At 39.9% G+C, this 15,744-nt stretch overlaps 1 protein-coding gene across 1 annotated transcript; it reads left to right on the top strand.

Annotated features, from left to right (window-relative positions):
• The first annotated feature begins 9,769 nt into the window (after positions 1–9,769).
• On the top strand, positions 9,770–15,088 carry LOC123322904. Its single transcript, XM_044910985.1, has one exon. It carries the CDS (start codon positions 9,770–9,772, stop codon positions 15,086–15,088), a length of 5,319 nt encoding a protein of 1,772 aa, XP_044766920.1.
• The last annotated feature ends 656 nt before the right edge of the window (positions 15,089–15,744 follow it).

Genomic DNA, 15,744 nt, shown 5'->3' with positions numbered 1-15,744 from the left:
TTCATCTTGTAGATTAGGCCTTCGTGCCATACTCTATCAAAAGCTCTCTCGATATCCATCAGAACCAATCCTGTGGCCTGTTTGGTCTGCATTCCTTCAGTGACGTATTTTATGAGCCGTAGTAATTGGAGTTCAGTCGAGTATTCTCGTCGAAATCCAAATTGTTCGGGTGGAATTATCTTCAACATTTCTGTTTCCTCATTCAGCCTTTTGGCGATAACCCTCTCGACGACTTTTCCTAGTGCTGATAGTAGGCTGATTGGTCTATAATTTTGAGGAAATTTCCGTTCCTTTCCAGGCTTGTTGAAAACTATCATTTCTGCAGTTTTCCATCTCTTTGGGTAGTATTCGGTCCTCATCACTCCGTTTGTTATATTCGTCAAGGCTGCTATTCCTTTTCTAGGCAATTTCTTCAACATTTAATTCGTTATCCTATCTTCTCCCGGTGCTTTCCGGTTTTTCAGTTTCATTATGATCTCTTTGATTTCTGTTGGTGAAGCCGGTTTTGGAATGATTTCGGTTTCCGGTGGTTCCATCATCAGTTCTTCGTTTGCCTCCACTTCTTCTTCTAGATCCACATTGTCATCATCATTTCTGTAATTTATTCTGGCTTCTCTCTCAATTGAGTCGGCAAATGCTTCGGCTTTTTCAAGTCTCGTATATACCATTCCGTTTGCTCCATGCAGTGGAGGTATAACTGTCTGTTCTCGTCGTAAGCGTTTTTGCATTTTCCAAGCCGAGTGATCTATTGTATTCAGTTCCCTTAATCTCTGGTGCCATCTGTTATTGCGCAGTTCTGTTAAAGCATTTTTCAATATCTGACTATGCTTATTCAGTTTCTTCTTGTCTTCTTCTCTTTTTGTTGTTCTGTAGATTTTCCTGAGTCTTCTGTTCTTTTTTATAAGTTCCTTTATATCCCTTGGCGTATCTCCATGTGAATGTTTCGGAATTGGTTTCCTTATTCTCTTGGTGCTTTCTTCATAGGCTTCTTTTATTTGATTTTCCAATTTTTCAACTGCTTCATCTAATTCATCCCGGGTGATTATTTGGGGAATTTCCGTGATTTTCTACTGAAGTAAATTCTTATATTTCTCCCAGTCTGTGCGATCCTTGGTTTGTGTCTCTTCTTCGTTTCTTGGGCCATGTCCCACTATGAATTCTATGGGATTGTGGTCTGAAGTTCCGTCTTCTATTGTATCAATGCTGATTTCTTCAGTGATGTCTTTCATTACGACAATGTCCAGTACATCGGGTAGTCCATTTACTCTTGGTATGTAGGTCGGTATATCAGGTCCTATCACAACTGCATTAAGTTTTTCAGCATAAATCTTCAGTCTTCTCCCGTTGGTATTTTCCACCCTACTGTTCCATTCCTGCGATTTGCAGTTAAGATCACCAATTATTATTTTCGGGTGTCTTCCTTCTAGTAGCATTTTTAGATCCTCTTCCAGCATGTCCTTATCCGGTGATTTATAAGTCGAAATAATCTTCACTTGTCCTCGATTGGTATTCACAATAATCGATATTGCTTCTACTTCTTGACCATTGAATATTTGGTCGAAATGGTGATCCATATTCCTTCTAGCCAGTATAGCAACGCCACCTGTGCTGTTAGGTCTATCATTTCTGTAGATATCGTAATAGGGAAATGCTATCCGAACGTTGGAGTTAAGTCTTGTTTCTTGGAGAGCTATGACATCCGGTCTCTTCTCTTCAATCAGTTCTTCGAATTCTGGTCTGCGGGCTCTCAATCCTTCGACGTTCCAAGAGACGATTATGAGATTGTTCTTTATCGTCGTATCAGCCATTAAATATTCTTAATAATTTGCTGCATCTTCTTCTCAATCTCTTTCTCCAGATTCTGCATCATCGTGCTGAGGAGGTTTTTCGTGAACTTATCCAGTTCCTCAGTGATTCCAGAAATTCCTTTCCTGGTTTCGGCTTTCTTGACGATTTTTGCCTTTTCCGTCTTTTTCTCTGGTTTCTTCGTCTCTTTGACTGCTTTGGTTGCAGTTTCCTGGGGTTTCTTCACTTCCGAAGAGTTTTGGGCTGGCTTCGGAGTATTTTGTGTTGGCCTCGAGCTGGTTTGGTTTGATCTTGGCGATCTCTTGGCCTTTTTAGTGACCAATTTCCATTCGCTACATCCCTTGTAGCTGGCTGGATGTCCTTGCTCTCCACAGAGAACACAAGAAGCATTTCGCTCCTGGTTCTCCCTAATAAGCGTACATTCCTTGGAGCTGTGATTACCGGAGCATTTCACGCACCTCCATGGAAAAGTGCACTTACTTTGGGCATGTCCATATCGCTGACAGCGATAACATTGTCCAGGCCCGGTCGTCCTTCTCTTAGGTCATCCTTGTGACCTCAGCATCGACGATCCCTTGATCCTTGAGGTCGTCAAGGATCGTCGGGATATCTGCATCCAGCGGTAGGTATCTCACTACTGCGTAAATTTTCTTTTCCTCCTCTTGTTGGAGAGTGTAAAACTCTCTGTTGATTTTGTGGAGGAATTCAGTCATCCTTCGATGATCTTGTGGGGTTTGTGGGACGACCCTAATTCCGTCCTTCACAGTTGTCGCTCTGCTGTAATTAATGCCGTTTCACATTAACGCGTTGGAAATTGACGTCCATTCGGACGTACCGCTCAGGGTAACTGGGGGGATTTTTTCTTTTCTCTCCACTGGAGTGGTTTTCTCTTGGGCTGGGGTTTCCAAGACTCTTTTTTTGTTTGAGTCTTCATTGGACGAGGAGCTATCCTTTCTCACTCTTTTGGCGGGTGGGGAAATTTTGTTTTGAGGGGTTTTGACCACCTCCATCTTCTGTTTTTGAACCGGTAAGGTCACCTCTTGGACATTTTTCAAAATAATGTTCTTTTTGAGTGCTTTGGAGTAAGGACTTTCCTTATTTCCCTCCTGCAACTCGAGCCTCTCCCTGAGATTTTTAATCTCAGCAACTAAGCTAGATACGCATCTATCTAGCTCATTCACCCTCGCTTTCAAACTTGCGTTCTCCTCTCTCAAAATATCGTGTTCGGACACGACATTAGCGATTTCTGGCGCGTCTTCTTCCATTACGGAATCGCAGACCGAATCGTCAGACTATATTAATCTAATTAATAATTACTTTTCTACTCAAAGAAATTGGAAATAAAATTTTTCAAGACAAAAAAGAAAAATGTATCTCATGCATAAAAACAAAACGACTCATCAAAAATTCTCTACGCTATGAGAAAAATCAGAAAGAAAGATACGAAAAATAAGCTCACCTGATGTTTTCTGCAGTACCAACGAGAAAAAAAAATTCTCTGGACACTTAGGATGAACACCAACTTTGAGAGTTTTAACGAATTAAAATTCCGATAACAAATATAGAACCTACACAAACTTCACAGACGGAATCAAATATTCCGTAGCTTGGTTAGTGGGCACTTTCACCTCCGCTTTCACATTTACGGCACTGTGACACTTCGACTTTCTCGTTCGCTTTCTCTTTTATAGCACTAGGAGCACTGTAGCACGTCTTCTCTTGTCAAGCGAATGACTCGAAATGTCTTAAACACCACCGAGCATGTAGCCCATATATCGATAACCCCCCCGCTACTGGTCCGGCGAAGACTACATCCGTGCTATTCAACTGAGATCCAAGTGCCTTCCAACAGCTGCACTTCCCTGGGTGCGCGGCGAGGAAGCAATGTGCCGAGCAGGGTGCCCCAATCGAGAATCCCTCTCCCATGTGCTCCAAAAATGCTGTGTTATGCATTGGGAGAGAATCAACAAGCACAACTACGTTGCACTACGTCTTGAGCAGATGGCAGTAAAGAAAGGATGGCAAGCAACAAGAGAGCCGCATATTAGAGATAGAGAGGGCAGACTATTCAAGCCTGATCTTTTGCTAAGCAAAGACAACTGCTTAATAATCTCTGATGTATCCGTGAGCTGGGAATCCCCGGAGCCACTAAGCATGGCCTATGGCATCAAGAAAACCATATATTCTGCTCCAAGCTTCCATGAAAAAGTTCGTGAGACCAACCCGGGGAAAGACATACTAGTGCTGCCGCTCATCGTCGGTGCCAGAGGAGGATGGTGCCCAGAGAATAGAGCGATTACTGAATTGGTCGGTGCCACAACATCCGATATAGGTGACCTAATTCACACTGCTCTAAGAGGTGGATGCATAATCCATAAGCAGTATAGCCGCATCGTTTGGCGCAGTTCCCGCAGGGTCCGCAACAACAGGATTCCTCTCACTTCTACATCACAGTGATAACGCTTAAGTGTACCGAGTGTGCGCTGTGAAGTTTGGTTCGTGGATGCGGTGGCGAGTGAGTCGAGTAGTTCGAGAAGAGAGTTTGTTTGTCGTATGTGTTAAAGTTTGTGACCTACATCTGATAACTTTATGTTCCTTTAACTTAAAATTTGCTGATAATCTTAACGACAAGGATCCCTGCGAGGATCGATATACCACTGATATTGTCACCCTGTTTCTATTGAATATAAGTGGCTTTTTACCCACTCAAATGTTAGAAAGACTCGTGCCGAGCCATGTAGATCTGAACTTCATGAATAAAGCCTTGAACAGTAGATCAATATTGTGCTCAATGTGTTGACTCAATAAATAGACGATTTCTATTCAAACGGCTCGAAATATTCGATTCTTAGAATGCCCGAATCGTTGAATAATTGAAACCTGTATGTTGATATCTCCATACAGTATTGGCTTAGTTTGAATAAAAATCGTCCATCAGATGTTTGGCTCAGACCGATTTTGTAGTGTTGATATTTTGATGTGAATATTGTGAGTGCTTTTGAATACACCATATGAGGTAGATCAATGATCTGCCTTATTGTGTTGACTCACTAAATAGACGATTTAAATTCAAACGGCTCGAAATATTCGATTCTCAGAATGCCAGAATCGTTGAATAATTGAAACCTGTATGTTGATATCTCCATACAGTATTGGCTTAGTTTGAATAAAAATCGTCCATCAGATGTTTGGCTCAGACCGATTTTGTAGTGTTGATATTTTGATGTGAATATTGTGAGTGCTTTTGAATACACCATATGACGTAGATCAATGATGTGCCTCATTGTGTTGACTCACTAAATAGACGATTTTCATTCAAACGGCTCGAAATATTCGATTCTTAGAATGCTCGAATCGTTGAATAATTGGAACCTGTATGTTGATATCTCCATACAGTATTGGCTTAGTTTGAATAAAAATCGTCCATCACATGCTCGGCTCAGACCGATTTTGTAGTGCTGATATTTTGATGAGAATATTGTGAGTGCTTTTGAATACACCATATGAGGTAGATCAATATTGTGCCTTATTGTGTTGACTCACTAAATAGACGATTTTCATTCAATCGGCTCGAAATATTGGATTCTTAGAATGCTCGAATCGTTGAATAATTGGAACCTGTATGTTGATATCTCCATACAGTATTGGCTTAGTTTGAATAAAAATCGTCCATCACATGCTCGGCTCAGACCGATTTTGTAGTGTTGATATTTTGATGAGAATATTGTGAGTGCTTTTGAATACACCATATGAGGTGGATCAATATTGTGTCTTATTGTGTTGACTCACTAAATAGACGATTTTCATTCAAACGCCTCGAAATTTTCGATACTTAGAATGCTCGAATCGTTGAATAATTGGAACCTGTATGTTGATATCTCCATACAGTATTGGCTTAGTTTGAATAAAAATCGTCCATCAGATGTTTGGCTCAGACCGATTTTGTAGTGTTGATATTTTGATGAGAATATTGTGAGTGCTTTTGAATACACCATATGAGGTAGATCAATATTGTGTCTTATTGTGTTTACTCACTAAATAGACGATTTTCATTCAAACGCCTCGAAATTTTCGATCCTTAGAATGCTCGAATCGTTGAATAATTGGAACCTGTATGTTCATATCTCCATACAGTATTGGCTCAGTTTGAATAAAAATCGTTCATAAGATATTTGGCTCAGACCGATTTTGTAGTGTTGATATTTTGATGAGAATGTTGTGAGTGCTTTTGAATACACCATATGAGGTAGATCAATATTGTGCCTTATAGTGTTGACTCACTAAATAGACGATTTTCATTCGAACGCCTCGAAATATTCGATTCTTAGAATGCTCGAATCGTTGAATAATTGGAACCTGTATGTTGATATCTCCATACAGTATTGGCTTAGTTTGAATAAAAATCGTCCATCAGATGTTTGGCTCAGACCGATTTTGTAGTGCTGATATTTTGATGAGAATATTGTGAGTGCTTTTGAATACACCATATGAGGTAGATCAATATTGTGCCTTATAGTGTTGACTCACTAAATAGACGATTTTCATTCGAACGCCTCAAAATATTGGATTCTTAGAATGCTCGAATCGTTGAATAATTAGAACCTGTATGTTGATATCTCCATACAGTATTGGCTTAGTTTGAATAAAAATCGTCCATCACATGCTCGGCTCAGACCGATTTTGTAGTGTTGATATTTTGATGAGAATATTGTGAGTGCTTTTGAATACACCATATGAGGTAGATCAATATTGTGTCTTATTGTGTTGACTCACTAAATAGACGATTTTCATTCAAACGCCTCGAAATTTTCGATCCTTAGAATGCTCGAATCGTTGAATAATTGGAAACTGTATGTTGATATCTCCATACAGTATTGGCTTAGTTTGAATAAAAATCGTCCATCAGATGTTTGGCTCAGACCGATTCTGTAGTGTTGATATTTTGATGAGAATGTTGTGAGTGCTTTTGAATACACCATATGAGGTAGATCAATATTGTGTCTTATTGTGTTGACTCACTAAATAGACGATTTTCATTCAAACGCCTCGAAATTTTCGATCCTTAGAATGCTCGAATCGTTGAATAATTGGAAACTGTATGTTGATATCTCCATACAGTATTGGCTTAGTTTGAATAAAAATCGTCCATCAGATGTTTGGCTCAGACCGATTTTGTAGTGTTGATATTTTGATGAGAATATTGTGAGTGCTTTTGAATACACCATATGAGGTAGATCAATATTGTGTCTTATTGTGTTTACTCACTAAATAGACGATTTTCATTCAAACGCCTCGAAATTTTCGATCCTTAGAATGCTCGAATCGTTGAATAATTGGAACCTGTATGTTGATATCTCCATACAGTATTGGCTCAGTTTGAATAAAAATCGTTCATAAGATATTTGGCTCAGACCGATTTTGTAGTGTTGATATTTTGATGAGAATGTTGTGAGTGCTTTTGAATACACCATATGAGGTAGATCAATATTGTGCCTTATAGTGTTGACTCACTAAATAGACGATTTTCATTCGAACGCCTCGAAATATTCGATTCTTAGAATGCTCGAATCGTTGAATAATTGGAACCTGTATGTTGATATCTCCATACAGTATTGGCTTAGTTTGAATAAAAATCGTCCATCAGATGTTTGGCTCAGACCGATTTTGTAGTGCTGATATTTTGATGAGAATATTGTGAGTGCTTTTGAATACACCATATGAGGTAGATCAATATTGTGCCTTATAGTGTTGACTCACTAAATAGACGATTTTCATTCGAACGCCTCAAAATATTGGATTCTTAGAATGCTCGAATCGTTGAATAATTAGAACCTGTATGTTGATATCTCCATACAGTATTGGCTTAGTTTGAATAAAAATCGTCCATCACATGCTCGGCTCAGACCGATTTTGTAGTGTTGATATTTTGATGAGAATATTGTGAGTGCTTTTGAATACACCATATGAGGTAGATCAATATTGTGTCTTATTGTGTTGACTCACTAAATAGACGATTTTCATTCAAACGCCTCGAAATTTTCGATCCTTAGAATGCTCGAATCGTTGAATAATTGGAAACTGTATGTTGATATCTCCATACAGTATTGGCTTAGTTTGAATAAAAATCGTCCATCAGATGTTTGGCTCAGACCGATTCTGTAGTGTTGATATTTTGATGAGAATGTTGTGAGTGCTTTTGAATACACCATATGAGGTAGATCAATATTGTGTCTTATTGTGTTGACTCACTAAATAGACGATTTTCATTCGAACGCCTCGAAATTTTCGATCCTCAGAATGCTCGAATCGTTGAATAATTGGAACCTGTATGTTGATATCTCCATACAGTATTGGCTTAGTTTGAATAAAAATCGTCCATCAGATGTTTGGCTCAGACCGATTTTGTAGTGTTGATATTTTGATGAGAATATTGTGAGTGCTTTTGAATACACCATATGAGGTAGATCAATATTGTGTCTTATTGTGTTGACTCACTAAATAGACGATTTTCATTCAAACGCCTCGAAATTTTCGATCCTTAGAATGCTCGAATCGTTGAATAATTGGAAACTGTATGTTGATATCTCCATACAGTATTGGCTTAGTTTGAATAAAAATCGTCCATCAGATGTTTGGCTCAGACCGATTCTGTAGTGTTGATATTTTGATGAGAATGTTGTGAGTGCTTTTGAATACACCGTATGAGGTAGATCAATATTGTGTCTTATTGTGTTGACTCACTAAATAGACGATTTTCATTCGAACGCCTCGAAATTTTCGATCCTCAGAATGCTCGAATCGTTGAATAATTGGAACCTGTATGTTGATAACTCCATACAGTATTGGCTTAGTTTGAATAAAAATCGTCGATCAGATGTTTGGCTCAGACCGATTTTGTAGTGTTGATATTTTGATGAGAATGTTGTGAGTGCTTTTGAATACACCATATGAGGTAGATCAATATTGTGCCTTATTGTGTTGACTCACTAAATAGACGATTTTCATTCGAACGCCTCGAAATATTCGATTCTTAGAATGCTGGAATCGTTGAATAATTGGAACCTGTATTGTACGAAACGTACAATAAATATCCAAAATTAGATATATCAAAAATTCATAAATTCAATTCAACCAAATATTTCCATTCGAAATTATTTAGATCATCCGCTCTTTCATAATTGTTATATCCTGTGTAAGTAGGCCAGGTGAGACAAAGGATTGCAATAGTTTGTTTTAATATCTAACATTCCTTAATCCAACTGCAGCAATTTAGCAAGTAAAGAAAAATGTACTGAATATGCAAAATGTAAGTCGATTTCGATTATGTGGTCTTGACGTCATTGTACAATTTGACTATATATAGTTTGTTAGATTAGGAAATAAACGTTCATTATCAAGTGATCCGCATTATCAATCTCAATCCTCGAGTCCCTAAGTTTTCACCAACCCAGAACTCTTAGAACTTGAGGTATAATTGAGATACCACCCCAACATTGGTACTTCGAGCCTACAATCAACCACCAGGGACTTTGGAAAAACATCCACTGAACCCATATCAAGAAGCAGTCAACAGACTCAACCACCAGGGAAATACATCCACTGGGCACACATCAAGAAGCAGTCATCGGACTTACAACCCTTTGACTCAACCACCAGGGAAATACATCAACTGGGCACACATCAAGAAGCAGTCATCGGACTCACAACCCTTTGACTCAACCACCAGGGAAATACATCCACTGGGCACACATCAAGAAGCAGTCATCGGACTTACAACCCTTTGACTCGACCACCAGGGAAATACATCCACTGGGCACACAACAAGAAGCAGTCAACGGACTCAACCACCAGGGACTTTGGAAAACACCCACTGTATCCACGATCCACAAGAAATTAACCACTCACATAATATCCAGCCACTGAATCCATCAGCCAGCAACACAAAGATCAAAAAAAAAAAAAAATGGAAAACCTCATCGCCGAGCAGCTAAAAACGGCCGAAGCCATAAAAAGGGCTCATATCAATATGAAAAAAGATTCACCATCGAGAAAAACCAAAGAATACTGCGATAGGAAGATGGCACAATTAAATGAAGAATGGGACAACTTCAAAGAAACTCATCAGAAGCTACAAGAACTTCCGAAAACCCATGAATACCATACCAAGGACGTATATGGGCAAGCCGAAAAGATTTATCAACAAGCAATTGCCCATTTGGAAAAAATTGAGCTAAAACTTCAGGAAGATGGACTTACGACGGAAGGAAGTGCCCACAAACCATTAATTACCGATTCCCAAATCATCAAAGAACAGATGTCGAGCATTCAATTATTCCTGAAAGATCTGAACAAAATCAACAACCTACTAGAAGATGAAAGTCATTACGAACTACTGAAGGTCAAACAACAAAATATGGAAAGAAGATGGTCAGAAATTGTCTCTCTGGAAATCAAAATAAACGCTCTGGGAACAGAAGATGCAGAGTTATATTCAAAAAATGGATACTTCGATGAGGCAAATGAAAAGTACGAAGAAACCCAAGCCAAATTAATAACCACAATCCGAAGAGAAAATTCAGCAGGATCCTCAAAAATTAATCTTCCAACTACAACTATTCCGACATTCACTGGACTGTATGACTCATGGCCCAACTTCCGAGATATATTCAAGCAACTAGTAGACAACAACAGATCCTTCGGAGGTGTAGAAAAAATGCAACTGTTGAAAACAAATCTCAGAGGAGAGCCCGCCAGAATTATCCAACATCTGGAAATATCATCTTCCAACCACCAAACGGCCTGGAAACTCATAGAGGAAAGATACAACAACCCAAGGATGCTGTTCAATAAACACATGGACAATCTTCTCAATTTCACCAATCTGAATCCTGAATCAGCAGGAGCCATGAAGAAATTACACGACACTATTAGGGAAAGCACAGAAGCCCTCAGAAACATGAATATAAACAAATGGGAAGACATAATTGCATATATCATGCTAAGAAAACTGGATTCAACTACAGCAAATCTCTACGAGCAAAGTGTAAACAAGCCACGAGATATTCAGCACCTGGATGACCTCATCAGCTTCCTAGCTCAACGTTTCCAAACACTTGAAGTCGTCAGAACGAATACAAAAAAACCAGAAAGAAAGTACGATGAACACCAGAAAATAAACAGTCACCTCCAGAGAACAACAAAATGCAGCATATGCAATAATCTCCACGAAATCTACAGATGTGAAAAATTCAAAAATCTTAGCTTAGCTGAAAGAGAAGCACACATCAATCAAAAACAACTATGCAGGAACTGCCTGAGTCACCACTTCAAACAAATCTGTCACTGTCGTTCCAGATGCCAAAAATGCAACGGTCGCCATCATACAATGCTCCATCGAGAAAAGCGAAATGATGATACAAAAAGGCCACATCCTTCCAACCCCACTCAAGAAAGGGTCAATTCACATCTGGGACACGCAAAGAACAACCTTCAAGAATCAAAGACCTCAGTGCTAGCAACCGCCCTCATCAGAGCTACCAACAAAAACGATGAAAAAATAACTCTAAGAGCCCTGATTGACCCAGGATCACAAGCCTCTTTCATCACAACGGCCGCAGCTCAAGCATTGGGAAAACAAAAAATCAAACAAAACGCTGAAATAACCGGCCTAGGAAATACCGCTACGGAATCCAGGTGGAAAATAAATACGAACATTACACCCAACTTCGATAGTGAATTTGCGATGGACGCTGAGCTCAATGTAATAGGCAAAGTTACAAATAATATGCCATCCACTCACCTTTATACCAAAATCAACTGGGACAATATACAACTCGCAGATCCATTATTCCATGTACCAGGTCCAATCGACGTTCTACTCGGAATTGACTACTTCCCCAAGTATATGAAGTCGGGATTCAAGGCAACAGAGGATGGACTAGTAGCACAAAACACTCATTTCGGATGGATTATTAGCGGAACCGCATCATCGAGTCCACAACTTCGTGTAGCAAGCTTGATCACGAATTTGAATGAAAATTCACAACTCACAAAATTCTGGAACATCGAAGAAGCAGAAAATTCCGAGGAAACAACAAACGACGATACTTTCGTCGAAGAATTTTACTCCAACACCTTTCGACGGGACGAGCACGGTTATACTGTGAAACTTCCATTCAAGAAAAGTACAACTCAGCTAGGAGAATCGAAGCAGAGGCCACTGGCACGACTATTTCAATTGGAAAACAAGCTGGATAAAGACGAAAAGCTCAGAACTATGTATAAAGAATTCATGCAGGAATACATTGCGCTAGGTCATATGAAAATTGCTAGCTCAAATAATTCAGCGAAGAGGTATTATATTCCACATCAACCTGTATTGAAAGAAGAACGTGACACGACAAAGCTAAGAGTCGTATTCGATGCAAGCGCAAAGACAAGTACCGGACTCAGCCTAAACGACATTCTTCACACAGGACCTAAACTACAGCAGGATCTCATAGATATTCTGATAAGATGGCGAAAACACAAAATAGCCATAACAGCTGACATCGAGAAAATGTATAGGCAGGTGAAATTGGACACAGAAAACCAGCCATTACACTCTATACTCTGGAGAAACACCAAAGATGAGCCAATTCAAACCTACGAATTAACCACTGTAACCTACGGTACAGCACCAGCAGCTTACCTGGCCATAAGAACAATGAGACAACTAGCTACAGATGAAAAGAAAAACCACCCCCTTGCGGCTGAAATAGTGCTACAGGATTTCTACGTGGACGATCTTCTGAGTGGCGCAGACACTATTGAAGAAGCACTACACATACAAAAGGAAGTAACTGACCTACTCAAAAAGGGAGGATTCAATATAAGAAAGTGGAAATATAACGTACTGACCGAAAGCGAATCCACCGTCACGCTGGACGACAAAAATGGACCAACCAAGACGCTCGGTATAACATGGACTCCCAGAGAAGATAATATTCAGTATCTAATAAAACGAAACTCCGAACATCGGTTAACAAAAAGAAAAATCTTATCAGAAATCGCCACAATCCTCGATCCTCTTGGATTATTATCTCCAGTCATTATACAGGCGAAACTGTTAATGCTAGAAATATGGAAAACCAACACATCTTGGGATGAACCACCACCAGAGCACATCAAGAACACCTGGAAAAACTTCAGAAACGAGCTTCCAAAATTAGAAGAAATTCAAGTTCAACGCTGGATTCACCTACGGCGTGGTCAACCCTTGGAAATACATGGATTCTCAGATGCATCCCTGAAAGCATATGGCGCTGCAGTATACATAAAAACAACAGACACAAATGGGAACACCCACGTAGGACTCCTGGCTTCCAAATCAAAAGTATCACCACTAAAAAATACAAAGACAATCCCGCAGTCAGAACTCTGCGCAGCCCTTCTTCTAGCCAAACTCATCAAACGCTGCGTTACGGCCCTGAATCACAACAATTCAAAAATATTCACCTGGTCCGACTCTCAAGTAGTAATATCATGGATAAACGCTGACGCTGGAAAGTGGAAAATGTTCGTCGCGAACAGAGTTCGAGAAATCCATAACCTGCTAGGTCAAGGTCACTGGTACTACGTAAGGTCAGCCGATAATCCGGCAGATTTAATCTCACGAGGATTGAGACCCAGCGCGCTTGCAAGCAATAACCTTTGGTGGAATGGACCCGAATGGCTAAAACATGGACTGAAAGAAGAAATCCATCTACAATTACTCCCTTCTGACACACAGGAAGTCACGAAGGAATTGAAGAAAACAGAAATTTCCGCGAATACCGTAAGCGTGGAGAATCAGCCGAAAATATTGAGTAAATACTCTTCATGTAAAAAAACGGTGAGAATTATGGCGTACTGCAGGAGATTCCTGAAAACAGAAAATCGCAGATCCACCACATCCCTTGAAGCAGAAGAACTACAGGAGAGTGAAAAAGCTCTTCTCAAGCTTACACAACACACATATTTTCAAAATGACATTGAGCTGATCATCAAAACAGGAAAAGTGAAGAAGTCCAGCCACCTGAAAAGTCTTAACCCATACATAGATCACGAAGGCCTACTCAGAGTAGATGGGAGAATACATAACGCACCCCTAGAATATAGCCAAAGACATCCAATTATACTACCCACAAGGAGCCACATTACTAACCTCATAATAAGAAACGCTCATCATCAAACCTTGCATGGAGGAAACCAAGCTACTTTGAATTATATTCGACAAAAGTATTGGATAATTCAAGCGAAGAACAAAGTTAAGCAGATGATCCGGCAATGTGTTGTATGTACACGATTCCGAGCAGAGACAAGAAACCAATTAATGGTATCACTGCCAACGCCCAGAGTAGCTCCGTCGCATCCATTCACCCACACTGGTGTCGATTACGCTGGACCGATACAGATAAGACTCACCAGAGGAAGAGGATGTAAATCCTACAAAGGATACATAGCAGATTTTATATGTCTATCAACGAAGGCAATCCACATAGAAGCTGTCACGGACCTTACATCGACCGCCTTCATGGCTGCCTTCAGGAGATTCATCTCGCGCAGGGGAATATGCACCGATTTGTACTCAGACAACGGCACAAACTTCGTAGGAGCCAAGAAAATCCTGGACAAGGAAACAAAAGATGCCATTGACGAACAAGCCATAAAAGAAGCAGTTGCCACCGAAGCCGTGAGATGGCACTGGAACGCTCCAGCATCCCCCCATCATGGAGGTCTCTGGGAAGCTGGAGTCAAGTCCATCAAATATCATCTGAAACGAACAATCGGCAATCACACTTTAACATATGAAGAACTGTCAACGTTGCTCTGCCAAATTGAAGCATGCCTGAATTCACGCCCACTAATAACACTCTCAGAAGATCCAGAGGAAATAGATGTCATTACACCAGGACATTTCTTAATCGGTCACCCTCTCAAGGCGATTCCAGAATCATCACAGCCACCAGATGAAAGATTGAGTCTTCGAAATAGATGGTCTCTTATCCAGGCGATTAAGAAAGACTTTTGGAGGAAATGGTCCAGCGAATACCTGACTCGCCTTCAACATAGATCGAAATGGACTAGGAGAGAAGAGAACTTGAAAATAGGAGACATTGTGTTGATAAAGCAAGAACACGTCAACCCAAACAACTGGCCCCTCGCAAAAGTTAGTGAAACGCACCACGGCAACGATGGTTTAGTACGGGTGGTGACCTTACGCACCAAAGATAATCTTTTTCCAAAATGTATTTATGAATGATTGTGAAGGTATAATCAAGCCTAAGAATTGAGAGGGAGGATAAGCAACTGCGGCTATCAGATAATATTAGGATTTTATCAGAAGCAAATTCTTGGTATTTTTCTTCCACATACTCCAGACTCTTGAATATTGAAAAAAGCTCCGCTGTAAATACTGAATGATGGTTGTTCAACCTGAATTTTCTATTTATGTTCGTGGATGGATCATGAAATGCACATCCCACTCCATTCCGAGACTTTGAGGCGTCAGTGAAGATCTGATGGAACCCTTCATAATAAGTCTCTATTGTATACAGGAAGTCGACTTGGGCATATTCTGTGTATGTAGGGATGTGGATCTCTTCCAATCGACGCAATAAACCATATTCCAGACAGTATTGGCTTAGTTTGAATAAAAATCGTCCATCAGATGCTCGGCTCAGACCGATTTTGTAGTGTTGATATTTTGATGAGAATATTGTCAGTGCTTTTAAATACACCATATAAGGTAGATCAATATTGTGCTCATTGTGTTGACTCACTAAATAGACGATTTTCATTCGAACGCCTCGAAATATTCGATTCTTAGAATGCTCGAATCGTTGAATAATTGGAAACTGTATGTTGATATCTCCATACAGTATTGGCTTAGTTTGAATAAAAATCGTCCATCAGATG

This window comes from Coccinella septempunctata, chromosome 1, assembly GCF_907165205.1.
Source record: "Coccinella septempunctata chromosome 1, icCocSept1.1, whole genome shotgun sequence".
In the NCBI taxonomy this organism is placed as follows: Eukaryota; Metazoa; Arthropoda; class Insecta; order Coleoptera; family Coccinellidae; genus Coccinella; species Coccinella septempunctata.
The sequence above is the reverse complement of the archived record's forward strand: the minus strand, read 5'-3'. Positions and strand labels throughout refer to the sequence as shown.